Source organism: Oryctolagus cuniculus, chromosome 10, assembly GCF_964237555.1.
Source record: "Oryctolagus cuniculus chromosome 10, mOryCun1.1, whole genome shotgun sequence".
Lineage (NCBI taxonomy): Eukaryota > Metazoa > Chordata > Mammalia > Lagomorpha > Leporidae > Oryctolagus > Oryctolagus cuniculus.
In genome coordinates, this window is record NC_091441.1 from 62,951,610 (window position 1) to 62,966,087 (window position 14,478).

The following is a 14,478-nucleotide window of genomic DNA, read 5'->3' on the forward strand; positions in this document are numbered from 1 at the left end:
TCACCTGCTGCCTCCCCGGGCGTGTGTCAGCAGGAAGCTGGCATGGAAGGTGAGGTGGGACTTGATCCCAGCCACTCTGATGCGGGCTGCAAGCAGCTCAAGCAGCAGCTTCTCGCTGTGACCTAACACAGAACTGCCCCCGAGTTCTCTTTTGAGTAAGTCAAGCTTCAGATACTTGGAAGACAAAGCTGATGGCTGGCTACCTGGATTTCTCTCTTCCTATGTGACCACATGGTCTTTTGTGAACAAAATAGTTCAACCCCAATTTGGCTTGTTTTACCCATCCTGTTTGAGATCCGTCTGTTGAAACGACATATATTAAATATACAAGCCAAAAATTTCTGATTTTCTATGGAGCCTATACAATCAGCAATTTTGAGATTCTTAGTAATTGAAAAAACTTACAATTTGATTTCTAAGAGTATTAACATGTCAATCTATTTTCCTAAGGAAACACCCTAAGGAGCATGGTCTCCCAAAGTGACTGACTTCTTCGCCGGCCAATGCATGCAGTTACCTTTGTTCTCCATGCAGAGAAAAAACATGTTCCAGGCTGTGTTGCAGGCACAGGTCATGGCAGCACAGTCATTAAGACAGTAGTCAGGTATGGGTTTTATCTGTTTATTATCATTTAAAATATATTAAAATCTTAACACAGCAGAGCAGGTACTTTTGTTGCACATGACAGTTTACAAAAAGCAAAGCAAAACCAAACAAAATTCCACAGAAACAAAACATCAACCAATAATATATTAAAATTCCATTTCTGTAAGGATATAAAGGCATGTAATCAATGCACACCTCTGAGAGAAAATCTATCGTTTCTTCAGGGACTTACACTTGGAGACATTCTTGAAGCAGAATCAACTTTCTTAAACTGTACCATCTTAATGAAGCAAATGGATAGAGCTGAGTCTTTCTGTATCTATTGCCTTTCCCTCCCCCTCAAAAGTGATGACTGTCCACTCCCATGAGGGCATTGGTAGCTGTTACTATGTGTGACAAGACCGAGCAGTGTAAGCAAAGAGGTACTTGTCTTTGAAAATTGTGGGACTGATTCCACACGACTTAAATCTTGGATAGAATCACCTGTAACAAAAAAAATAAGGTTGGATAACAAATCAGAATTTTTCAAAGAATCAATACTGAGCTCCTACTTTAGAGATCTTCCCTCTCACAGATATGCACAGGCCCCAATGTAACACAGCTCCCTGCAATGCGAACTCCACAGCCAGTGGGAGAAACAGTTCTCCTGCAACCTCTTTGGAGTGGAGCCAGGGAGATTTCAGACCCACTGCCCAATGCCAGTGTGAAGGCAGGGTCCCTGGGTCCCGCTGCTGGTGGTGCGGGCTCAGCAAGAAATGAACGGCTTTTGGATGCCCTCTGCCTGTTCTCACCTCACCCCTGGCCACTCTCCCACTTCTTTTAGGCTCTTTTAGGTTTGGGAGCAAACCAGGAGATGGAAAATGGGAGAGTAAGGAGATTTAAGGAGTCCTGAACACATGTGCTTGTTATTGCTGTTATCTTTAAAGAGTCACACTTCCTGAGAAAAGTACACAGACACCTCCTGTGAAGTCTTTTGCCTTTAAAGCACCAGGCCTCCAACTCTCGGACCTGTGGCACCCAGATGGCCGATGTGGGGCACGCTCAGATGTGGTTCAGGTAAAAACATTCACACCTATTCCTGAAGATGACTTCTCTATTTGAAGACTTGAGAGCTGTACGCTTGCCAAATGGGGAATGGTCTTCTTTCATGGCAAGGGACAGAATCAGGTGTGAGTGGGGCTTCTCCGGTTTGCTTGCTGCAGCACATTAAAGTGGGGGTCCCACCCTTGCTGCAGCACATGGGGGGCAGGGGAAGTCCCGCCCCCAGGTGGTGACCTTCCTAAACCCACATTGTCCCCGAGTGAGTAACTAGTGCTAGGTCAGGCATCAAAGTCCTCTGCACACACAAACCACACTTTGGAAGGCCCTGCTGAAATGCAGATAGACCCCAGAGACATCAACATCAAATTAAGAGGCACCAGACTTCCTGCTGACCGGGCCCATGCATGTTCGGTGAGCCGGCTACCCCCTGATCTGGCCTAGGGCAGGGTCTTCCTCGGTGAGGTCCTGGGAGTTTCTGAACATCAGGATGGAATTGTATATCTTCAGTGCTGGGCCCAGTTTGATCTTCATCACCTTGACGATGTCTGTCTGTGTCAGAAGCAGGAAGGCTTTGCCATCGATTTGCTGTAAATAAACACACAAACACACACACACACAATGTGAATACCCCATGCTGTTACATCCTGTTCCCCCTGGGGTGCCGAGCCTGCTGATGGCTGAGCCTCAAGGCTCTAGCCAACTGTCACTCAACATCCCCCCACAGGAATTGGAAGTTGAATCAGATTAAAAAGGTGCTCACTCTGGTAAGTACAAATTCAATAGACACAAACAGTTCCCAGGCTACATTTTGGTTGTGATGTTTTTAAAATCTTGACCTCAATTTGTATTGAGAGCTTTAAAAATGACAGCAAGCAAATCTCCAGGAATTTTTCCCAAGAGAATAATTGCAATGTGTATTCCCCAGTATTATTTATGACAAGCAGATACTGACAGCAGCCCAGGGTTCCAATAACAGCAGAAGTAAATAAATTATGATATAATCACAGGATGGGATACCACAGTCATCCAAATTCATGTCCCAGTGAAACATTTAATGATCTGGGAAATTTTTCATGAACTGTTAAGCAACAAAATAAGATACGATGATATAGAGAGATGTCATATTTAATCTGTAAAATTAAATATGCATGGCCACATGAACACATCTACATATGTAAAATATTTGAAGTCTTCATACCAAATGATAAACTGAAGTTATCTTTGGATGGTAGAATAGTGGCTGATGTTTATTTTCTCCTTTTAACTTTCTTATATGAAAAAAATTCTGTAGTAACATTATAAGCAGAAATGTATACAGAACAAATGATTTCTTTATTAATTTTTAAAAAATATTTTAAGGGGCCAGCACTATGGTGTAGTAGATTAAGCCACTGCCTGCAGTGCCAGTATCTCATACGGGCACCAGTTCGAGCCCCACTGCTCCACATTCCATCTAGCTCCCTGCTTATGCGACTGGGAATGATGTAGAGAATGGCTGAAGTGCTTGACCCCTTACACCTCATGGGATACACAGAAGAAGCTCCTGGATCCTGGTTTTGGACTGGCCCAGCTCCGGCTATTGTGGCCATTTGGGGAATGAACCAGCAGATGGAATATCTCCCTCTGTCTCTCCTTCTCTCTCTCTCTCTCTGTAACTATGCCTTTCAAATAAATAAAAAATAATAAACCTTTTAAAAAAGAGAGAAAATATATTTTTACACTAGTTCAGAATGATTTCTGGATTCAGATGAATAAGTTTTGGTGTCTAATGTACAGCAAGGATAGTGATGGACGTGCTAATTAATTCGACTGTGGTAATCACTTCACTATATACACACACACATTAAACTATCATGTTGGATAATTTGAATATATTCTTTGAATATATTCAGTTTTTATTTGACAATTACATTTTTAAAGATTTATTTATTTATTTGAAAGGCAGAGTTATAGAGAGAGAGGGGGAGAGATAGAGAGAGAGAGAGATATCTTCTGTCTGCTAGTTCACTCCGCCCTCCCCCCCACCAAATGGCCACAGTGGCTGGGGTTGGGCTGAGTGGAAACTGGGAGCCAGGAGTTTCTTTCTGGATCTCCCACGTGGTGTCAGGGGGCCAAACACTTGGGCCATCTTCAGCTGCTTTCCCAAGTGCATTACTGGGAGCTGGATCAGAAGTAGAGCAGCTGGGGCTTGAACTGGTGCCCACATGTGATGCTGGCGTTGCAGGCGGTGGCTTAACCTGCTGCGCCACAACATCAGTCCTGACAATTCTGTAGTTTTAAAGTCAAAAACATACTGCAGTCTGAACTGTGGCTTTCCCCAGTAATAGATGGCCCTGGCCACCATGCAGGCTGCTTGTCCAGCTTCTGTAGGCCTCAGTGACCCAGGTTTTGATTCATGGGACTTTTTGGGGTCCTTACACCAACGTGACTTATTTATACACAGCCTGGCTCAGAAGATTCCTGGATCCAGAATCTTGTTCATTTCCTGTTCCAGAACCATGAACGCAGGAATGAGATTTCCATGGTAACACCCTTCCTGAACCAGGGTTCTAATCCTTTGCAAGTTTAACAGTGAATGGGGGCTGGTGCTGTGGCATAGCAGGCAAAGCTGCTGCCTGCAGTGCCCACATCCCATGGTTCGAGTTCCAGCTGCTCCACTTCCCATCCAGATCTCTGCTATAGATTGGGAAAGCAACAGAAGATGGCTCAAGTTCTTGGGTTCCTGCACGCATTAGGAGACCCGGAAGAAGCTTCTGGCTTTTGGCTCTGGATCTGGATAGCTCCAGCCATTGTGGCCATCTGAGGAGTGTACCATCAGATAGAAGGTCTCTCTCTTTCTCTTTACCTCTGCCTCTCTGTAACTCTGTCTTTCAAATAAGTACATAAATAAATCTTTACAAATATTTAACATTGCTTGCACACACCCTTAGATGATCTCACTGATGGTGATGCTTACGAGGGCAGGAAACCCCTGGGTGGTGTATGGGAATTATAACATTTAAAACAGCTTTAGAAAGCTTCCTGTGTATTAAGGAAGACTCATCCCTCTGGAGAATGGCACACTTTACCAGGGCAGAGGAGAGAGAATGTCTCTACTTCCATACCCTGACCCTTCTCCACATGCCCAAAGGGGACTTTTTGTGTGGGGCTGGGCCACCACAGCCAAGCTGGCCACACCCAGGCAGAAGCAGGGGAACATTATATTTCCTTGGCAGCTGCCCAGACTGATAGCGCCTGGGCCTTGTGCTGTGCTCCCTATGGGGCTCTCAGGGATCCAGGACTCAAAACCCCAAGAGCACTCGATCTGAACCCTGCCTGCTCTGAACTCTAGAGAGGGAGAGGCACATGCTGTTTCCTAGAATATCAAAAGGTCCATTCTCATGCAGAGTTCTAGAGTAGTGACTGGGGCTCTGGAATCAGGCAGCAATGTGCTGGATCCTGGCTGTCCTTTTCTCAGTATGCCTGACCTTCTAGAGCTCAGAGCTTAGGTCCCTTGGCCATGAACGGCCACCGTGGAGTTTGGTGATGATCGAAGCTCTATGCCTTTTATCTAAGCACATCTCAGCACAGCACCTAGCCCATGGCAAGTCCAGGTAAACATCAGGAGCATTACTATTTGCATTATAATTCTGTAGCAGGCCCAGCTCCTTCTGAGGCCCTTGTCATGGATACTAATTCCTGGACAAAATGCTAAGCAGTTCAGCATATTGTCAGGCAAGAAGCAGCAACCCCAAAGGAAGATTTTGTGGTTTGTCTGCATCCCCCATAGAGCAGGTACAGGGCAAGGATAGGCTTATGATCCTGCCCTCACTTGGGAGTAGACCAATCCCCTCTGCTCCCCAGTGCAGTCCCAGGGAGGATCCCTCCCGCCCCCAGTCAGGCTTAATGCCGCCATGCAGAGGCTTCAGGACACCTGCAGGTATTAATTCATTACTGCTAGGGTTAGAATGTCACCAGAAAAACTGCTGTTGAAGTTTAATCTCCATTTTAAGATGTTTTAAAATGTGGATGCAGAAGATGAGGCCATAATGGCTCTATCCTCACGAATGCATTGACTCATCCACCAGTTAATGGTTAACAGGTTATCCTGTAGGTGGATTTGTTACCAAAGCCAGGGTGGTCCCATCTCTTGGAAGCACTCCTCTCATCCATGTGATGCCCTGTACCTCCTCAGATCCCTGCAGTCCCCACAAGCAAGAAGGAGCTCACCAAATGCCACCCTTTGACCCTGACCTTGTAGCCTGTAGTACCATGAACAGAGTAAGCCTCTATTCTTTATAGTTGCCCAGGCTGCGGTATTCAGTCACAGGAACATAAGATGGAGGAAGACAAATCCTCTTGTTTATTTACTATTCCCCTGAATAGTGTGTTTGCAAAGCATGACATATGAGCTGGGTGCCACAGAGCTCTGTGACAGCACAGCTGGGTATAAGAGAACCCAAGATGGGGGCTGTCCTGCTGTCCCACCTGCATTGCTGGCTCTTTCCCCACTGGCCCTTCTCTTGCCTCCCCAAGCTGATCTACACATCTGTCAATGGATGCAGAGCACTGCTGGGGGCCTAGAAGTGCAGAGACACATATAATGTTCACAGTTCTCACCTCTTTCCTGAAGCACTTGGCTTGTTCTTCACAGCCCAGGAGAGACTGTACAAACTCAGCCACCTGCAGAGCAAGATAAAAGGCCTCATTTACAACAGGCACCTGCGGTAATACCAGGTCCAACATTTGAGGAAGACACACGCCACATCTCTCTCATGTTTGGGATTAAATAGCAACTATCAGTTCACATCAGCATTTTCCAACTCACAGCTCAGAAATGAAACCTACTCGTGTCTTTTCTGTCCCCTTGTCACTAGGCCTACCCAGGGTCATGGGGATGGTAGTGCCAATGATGGCCTCTATCTGCACAGGGCTCTGGCATTAGGGAAGCTTCTCTCATCGGACTTTCTGGTGCACCCTGTAAGGGGTTGGAGGAGGGGTGGTGGCCTTGTGCAGCATTTGCCGAGAGAACTGCCAAGGGGCAGCAAGCGGTCAGCTTCCTTGCAGCAGGCCCCAGGCAAGGTCCTCTCTGAGGTCCCAGCTCCTTCCTGGTGTCTAGCCAACCACAAGGACTCAGTAAATCTAACTGGAATGGGTCCCCCTACAGATGAGGATGGAGCTGAATGCTGGTGACCCGCATTCACACATAGTCGCTAAGTAGCAAGGTGGATCTGGAACTCAGGTTAAATCCAAACCTCAAGTTCTAGACAACCTCTTCAATTCGATCTCCCATTCTCACTTTTCCCCCACCTTCTTTAACTCCCATATCCCCCCAAATTCCTCTTAGTAAGAGAGTTCTCATAAAGACCTGGCTGTTGGCTCAGGAAGCCACTGGATGTTATAAGCAGGTACTTGTGTGAAGCTGACTGAGTCAATGTGATACAGTGCAGACTCCCAACAAACTGAAAAGGCAGCTGGGTTCTGGCTGCTTCCGGCCAGGTCAGGTGCAGTGGCAGCATGGGCTGGGAGGCACCAGGGCAGCATAGGTAATTGCAGTCTTAGGTGCTGCCTGCATTGTGTATACCTGCCCTCCTCCTCCCATGGGTCCCACAGGAAGGTCCCTGGAGAGCTACACAGCCCAGGACCTGGAGTCAGCCTGTTCTGCCATCAAACATCTCTGCAAACACCTGCTCCCTCCAAACTCGGCCATGAGTAGCAGTACAGGAGTGGCCACCAGGTGCATGGATTCCTGGTTACAGAGCAGTTAGAGCCAGAGGAGCACCCTGACACCTGTATGCACCCTGGATTTGCCCCACGGTCTCACAGCTCTACAATATTCAGTCTGTGTGAAGGAGGCGAGTTCTCAGTATCTTCTTTCTAGAAGCCATCAGTGTGTTACGTCTGCTTGTTACTCATCTCTGGTGCTGCCATTACATTTTATCATCAGTTGTTTTATAGTCTTCCTTCCAGAGTGCAGGGTGATAAGGGTTTTTAAATGCCCTCCCATATCAGCCATCGTGCTGCCATGCAGTGACATCTCCAAGCCCTGGGAGCTCCTGGGACTCGTGTGGGTGCTCCCACTGTCCTCAGCTTCCACATTATGAGTGGGTTCAAAGCAGACGCTGGCAGTTCAGAGGCAGAGGAGACCAAGTCTGCTTGCTGAGTTAAGGTGATTTTTCTGGGTGAACAGGATGCACAGAACACTTTTGATAGTTGCAGGTAGCTGGTGAGAGCTATGGAAGGTCTCCAGTCAAGCTGCAGAGATGGTACAACTAGGGTAGGTGACAGGGCAGGTGGCAGCAGCCCTGACGGTGGCTGAAGCGGGGCTTCCAGAGTGTCTCATGCCCGGGACAGTGACAAGTGGATGGCTTCGTCTTTCCCCAGGTTGCTCCTTTGGCTTTGTGGGAGGCCTTGTGCTAGGTGCTGGGAGGGTTGCACCTGTGAGCAGGTTGGGCCTGAAAGTTAGTGAGCTGACTGATTATTGCGGGGGGATAGACGGTGCCTGGTGCATTCTGGAAAGTTCATTCTTCACTACAAGACAAGGTCAAGTGCACCAGCATCCTTAAGAGAAGTATAAAGGCCTTGGGTGATAGGGACAACCTGTATGTCGGGGGGACTCAGGGAAGTCACCATGTAAGTGGTGGTCCCTGGGTGGATGGGTAGAGAAGGCAGGAGAACCTCAGGAGCAAGCCCAGAAGCAGCTGTGAGGAGTGCAGCATGGCTGAAGCTGAGCAGCAGGAGGGAGTGGCAGGCAAGGCAGGGGCAGCTCTGGTTTCTCACTGGGGGTTGTACTGCCATCAGCAGGTGGCAGGGAGCGCTGGGTTCTCTGCCATGGCCACACAGTGGAATCCCCTGCAGAGCACTGAAACTGACTGGGGTGCAGGCCTCATGCCACTGAGGTTACAAATGAGTCCTGCTGGACAGGGTCCAAGTACTGGGCAGTTATTTTTAGAGCTCCCTAGCTGACGCTAATGTGCACTGAGGGCCGAGGACAGCGGCGCTCGAGAAGGCTGGGGTGATGATCCAGCAGTGTCCAGAGGATCCGTGCTGGGGCCTCCAGTGGGCAGTATCACCTGGGAAGCATCGGGGCAGGCGGAGGCGCCGAGGGCCTGGATGCTCTGCACGGGCTGAGCAAACAACCCAGGCAGCAGGCGCTGCTCAGGTGAAATCCTGAGGTTCTGGGGACGGACTGGGTGTGGGAATGAAAGGGATGGAAGCTGAGTCTGGGCCGCAGGCCCGCGAGCGCAGCTTCTCCACCTCAGTGCTCCTGAAACTGGGCCAGCCAATGCTGTGCAGTGGGGGCTGTCCTGTGCATTGTGGTGTGTTTAACAGTGTCCCTGGCTTCCGCTCACTAGGTGCGTGTAGGCTGTAGTAATGTGACCCTCCTAGCCGTGACATCCAAACATGTGTCCAGATGTTTCCGAATGTTCCCAGGGGGAAAACCGCCTTCTACAGGAAGATAAACTGTCACAGGAGGAAAAAAACAGTGATAGAAATAGGTGCCCAGAAATTAGCTAAAGACCCATGCTTGGTTCCTCCATCAGCAGCTGCTGTGGGGAAGCTCGCTAGTGTGAGGTGAGGCCCACTGATGGAGAGAAGTGGTTGGTCAGAGACACGGTATTTGAAATACTTGTTCAAAGGGCTTCTGCTAGCAAGGAAAGTGTGGCAAGTTGCTCTGATGGTTTGCATATGTTAAACTGTCCTTTTCTGGGCAAACACACGAAAAAAGGCCCACATCCTCCTGCCTTCGTTTTGTTAGCCAGGAAATCACTGTCCATGTCAGAGGCAAATTGGATTTTTTTAATGGGAATAAACAATGTGTTGAATCACAGTGTCAACAGCACGGAGCAAGTGCTGCCGAGAAGGTGGCCTTGTTCAACATCAGCCCGCCTCACCAGCCCGCTGCGATCTGCAGACGGTGGGGCAGCTCTGGCTCCTCTGCTTTGCCACTCATCTCAAATCCTCTGCCTCTTGGGAAAGTGATTCCCATTCTATTCTTTGTTTTCCAAAGAACAAGTTTCATGAACTCTAATGAGACAGTATTCTAATAACTGAAAAATATCCAAAGACCTGGATTCAGGATTATTAGCTGGTGTTCAACTGCCCCTAAGAATAATTTCTAAGTTTTAGTAGAAAGCCAGTACTGCTATTAATTTTCCACATGTACAGTGGTGAGTTTTAATACACCATAGACCCACATCACAACGTTTCCCCTTCATTCCCCCTTAAAAGACTTTTCCATTCCCTCTCAAGTTCATGGTAAACTATGGACAGCTATTCAGATGGGAGCAAGCTCTGTGAGAGAGGAAATGACCACCCATTTGTCCTCCACCCAACAAATAGCAGGTTCTGGGATGAATCTGCTTTTGCAAGGTAACAACTGAGTGTCCTGTTAGAGCCCAGTGGGAAGTCTGGGCCTTGGTCTTGGCTCACAGCAACCCCAGTCCCTACCCCCACCTCTGTGGTGGGGGCTGGCGCTGCTGCCATTTCCTGCACTCTCTGGAGGGAGCGCCTGTGACTAAAGCCCTGTTTTGTTCTGGAAGGACACTGAGCAAGCTGGATCCAGGTATGCAACATCAGTAGTCAGGGACAACTAAGAAGGGAGACCCTGCCCAGGCTGTCTACAGAGGAGCCCGTCACTTTGCCCAATCCCGTCCCCCATGACCTACTTTCCCTAGCTTCCACCCTGGAGCTCAGCAGGCCTTGTGTTCTTCTGCGGGGCTGCTGCTCTTAAATCTTCCTGTGTGGTGGTGTCCTCTCTCTTGCTGAGCCTGGGGATGTGTGCCTGACCGGCCGGGCTAACGGTCCACTGGGGACAGTGCTTCCAGCCTGGCTCTCGTGTTGGAGCCACAGAGCTAATTTGCTTGCTTTTTTTTTTTTAAGGGCTCAATGGTACAAGGCAGTTATGCTTAGTTAGCAGTACTCTGAATTTTTCAAAAGACTCCCTCCTGTGTAAAGACTTTTAAAGTGACTGCCATCTTTTACAGTTATGGATCGTTCAGGGCACTTTTGATTGAGGCTCAGGCAATTTACATGGGGTGCTTCAGACAATGTTTGTGAAAACAGGAAATAAAAGCATCTCCATGTGCATCCAGCATGACTGAGTCATCGCTGTGGTGGTAAATGTGCACTTGACAGGTGGTACCCTGCACATGTGTGCTTGGACACACACCTGCAGGAAGAGACTTACCCATTCACTCACTCACTCTCACTCAACACTTGTAAAACACTTACTCTGCACAGGATGCTTGCCTATGAAGATGTAAATGTTATAAGATATTTTATTTCCTATTCTCCAAAGCCTGGACTCCCATACAGGGTATTTTATTCATGACCCAGAATAAGAAACATGAGGGGTCTTCAGAGAGTTCAGGGAAAATGCATATTATAAAAAAAAACTATGCATGGATTTCAAAAATTTTTGCATGAAAAAAATCCTTATCTTTCAAGTCCATTTTTCACAAACTTTTGGAAGTACCCTCGCACACACAAGGATGGTAACTTAGTGTGTGCACCCCTCTCCACAGCTAACCAAAGCTTCACAAAACAGTAACAGTTATGACCCAGCACCTACTCTCATCTTTCTCGCCTTTCATTTTGTAAGTATGAAACTGGCTTCACAACTCAGGCATGCTTTGAAAATTATCACTTGGGGAGAAACAGCCCCAGGAGCAAAGGAGTTCAAAGCCCGCTCTGGGCTCTAGGGCAGGTTACAAAGGCCCTGCGCTGGCCTCTCTTCACAGGTAGCAGGCGCAGAGCGGAGTCTTCCTCCCAAGCCAGGACTGGGGACAAAGAGATGTGCTTTTACTCCATCTCTGCCACCACCACTCTTCATTAAGTCTCGCTGAGAGGCTTAGCACTCATGCCTGAGCTCATTTCAACACTCCCTGTCCCTGATACCCAGGTCCCCTCCAAATGCCAGGCACCCATCAGGCACAAGGCACCCCCAGAGCCCCTGCTCAGCCCCGATTCACCTTTTCAAACCCTCACTCCTCCCAGGCAGCCACAGTGGTCTCACGCTGCTATCGGTTGGTGTTCACTGGATGCTCCCTACATGGATGCCCTCCTCGGAGCTGCCTTCCCATCAATCAAGGCCACAGCACAAGAGTCACAAAGTCCCCATTTCCAGCCCATCATTCCCCCAGACCTGTTTGGTGAGGGAAACATGGGTAGTGGGACAGGATACAGAAGGAAATTTAGAACAAGCTCCTCATCCTTCAGGGCATCCAATGATGGGCTCTGGAGCCTCAGATATGTTCAGCATTGGGGAATAATGAACTTGGTCTCTGGGATGCTTTCCAGATGGAAGTCATGGTTACAGAAGCTTCAGGAGGCATCGCCAGCAGGAGTGCAAGGCACTTGGCGTCTCCAATAGCCATTCTGAAAAAAAAATCTATCAGTGCTCTCGGGCCTCTTCCAGCTGTAAAAATGCTGAGATTCGTGTGAACGTGCCCCAGAGAGCTTAGGAAGTGGGACCTCAGCTTCCCACCAGTCCTGGAAAGCATCCAGTTTCCTTCCCTTGGGCCTTCCTCCTGAGGCCCTTGGTGTCCCAGTGAGACGTGATTTGAACCAGCAACTCCCTTTAATCACCATCAGCCTCTCGCTCCTGCTTTTCTTCAAGGACGACTCAGAACTCATCAGACAGGAGCCAGCTGCTCCTCCTCTGCTCTTTTTAGTGATGGGACTGGAGAAAGTAATGAGTGTGCTGGCCACGAACACGTGCATGCACTGGACAAAGCTTTCTGAAGCTTCTGGAGCCCACGCCCTCAGGACTGTCCCCTTCAGTGGCATCTGTCCCTTGTTCCTGCCCACTGACCATCTACACTCTCACCACATCCTCCATAATAAATTCTGCAGGTTGGCCTCTGCCCCCATGCTGGGTCCCTACCCCAGAGTTTCAGACCCAGGGCCGCACGGTTTCCCATTCTTTCAGATAACTCCCACTCATTCTCATGCTCATCACACAGCAGACCATGTAGCTCATTTCACCCTTCCGTCTTCTCCACCTGTGCTGCTGCTGCTGACCTTAAAATGTCTGCTGGATGCAGGTTCTTCTCACAGCAGTGTCCAGTCCTGGCCCTGATGCTTCCAGGCCAGGTGCATATTGGTGATTTCCTGGGCATCTCCCTCCTTGGCTTCTTTTCATTGCTCTTTGCTGTTCTCACGTCCCTGTAAAGCCCCCTTCACCAACCTACCTGCACAAGAACCCTCTGTGGCTCCTGCTGCCCATCCAGCACCAAGCCCACTCTCTGCCCAGCCTTGAGGCCTTTCACACCTGGTCTGTCTTCCTTGTCCCAGATCTGCCGTGTGCATGATGGGGAAGCAATGAACGTAGGGGCTGGCTCGTATAGTCTTAAGCAAGTCATTTAGTCTCTGAGCATCTCAATTTCCCTATCTGCACAATGGGCGTAACAGGAGTATCTGTCTTACCTTCACTCTATTAGCTCAGTCGGTCAGCATCACTAATGTTAGCAAAGGACCCAGGGCTTTGCCGTCCAGGGCATGGTTCCAGCCATATCCATGCAGCCTCCCGTTTCCCTTTCAACTGCAATGTCTCCCCTTCTGCTCTCTGCTTAGACATGTGCCACTTCTGCTTCCAAATTCAGCTCATGATCAATTCCCTTGTTATTCAACACTTACTCAACAAACATTCGCTGGGCATTTAATAAAGCCAGGAATAGTGACAGGTTCCCAAGAGACTACACCAAGTGAATGAAATGAGGTCTCTCCTCTGGGCAGGAGTCAGGTGAGAGAGGTACAGGGAGAGAGGTGACCCTTGGCTCTGCTGGAGGTGGTGGTGAGCACTGAGCTGTGGGCTGGTGGTGGCAGTCGAAGTGGGCGGTGGTGGCATGGTGGGCGGTGGCTGGTGGTGGCATGGAGGTGGGCAAGAGTGGAGGATCAGAGTGGAAAGGTAGTTGTAGACAGAGTGTGTGGTGAGAATGTTACTGGAAGCCAGGGCCTGTTTTAAGTCAGGCAGCTCCCTTCCATATTCTCCCACTGTCAGGACTCAATTGCTCGGTAATCACTGGGCTGTAGAGGCCCTGAAGCTCTCTCTTCCAGCCCACTGCAAGGTGAGGTGAGAGCAGAGCTGGGGTTGGAATCTGGGCAGCTGTTTCCATGCTATCACTCTGCGGGACAGTGAGGAGCAGTAAGAGAAGAGGAGCCTCCACCACTCTCACTTCCAAGCAGGCAGAACTTCAGACAAGTGGCTGGGAAGTCAAGAATGAAGGACTCGCCACTTAGTTCTCAACTGCATTCCCTGTTCCATGCAGTGCCACTTCAAGGGCGAAACCACCATGATCTGATTACAGACATAGCAGATTTTAAGTCAGTGGACTTGGTCCTGCATCTGCTGCTTACTTTGTAAACTTGAACAAATCCATAAGCCAGGAGCAGACTCAAAATACACTTTCAGGAGCAGGTTCATATGTCGGTCACCTCTCCAGACACCCAGCCAGCGTCTGGCGAGTTCAGCCTACTCTGTTCCAGGACCATCTGGGCCCATCAAGGAAGGGGAAGGGAGAGCAAGGCATGCTGGGAAAACAGTGTCAGGCCCGTTCTGCTCCACAGTGGGGGCATGTAGGACACAGGGAACCTCAGGCCCATTGTGAGAGGGGTATGGGAAGGAGGCGGGGACACGCTGGCTCCAGGCTCCAAGGTCTGTATGGCTGCCAGCCCTGCCTGCTCCCTGGCCCACGAATGGCAACCAAGTCTTAAACCAGGCCTAAGTGAAGGTGACTGCAGTTAAGTGCTCGGTGAACATTCTGGGCCTAATTTAACTTCAGCTCCAGCTGTCATCTTGTCCTCAGAGTGACACAGAATTTTCCTTGATTGAAAAAACAATGTTATCTA

At 49.0% G+C, this 14,478-nt stretch overlaps 1 protein-coding gene across 15 annotated transcripts in view; it reads right to left on the reverse strand.

Annotated features, from left to right (window-relative positions):
- Positions 1 to 605: 605 nt before the first annotated feature.
- L3MBTL4 (L3MBTL histone methyl-lysine binding protein 4) overlaps positions 606 to 14,478 on the reverse strand; it is a 555,652-nt gene continuing 541,779 nt past the window's right edge. For 14 of the 15 annotated variants that reach the window (XM_051851406.2, XM_051851407.2, XM_051851422.2 and 11 more), the window contains 2 exons: positions 6,247 to 6,309; positions 606 to 2,232 (listed from right to left, as the gene is read on the reverse strand). In XM_051851406.2, coding sequence (XP_051707366.2) covers positions 2,068 to 2,232; positions 6,247 to 6,309 — 228 coding nt within the window. In that variant the 3' untranslated portion in view covers positions 606 to 2,067. The remainder of the gene's footprint in view (positions 2,233 to 6,246; positions 6,310 to 14,478) is intronic. The other variant, XR_007921517.2, reaches the window with a different exon arrangement.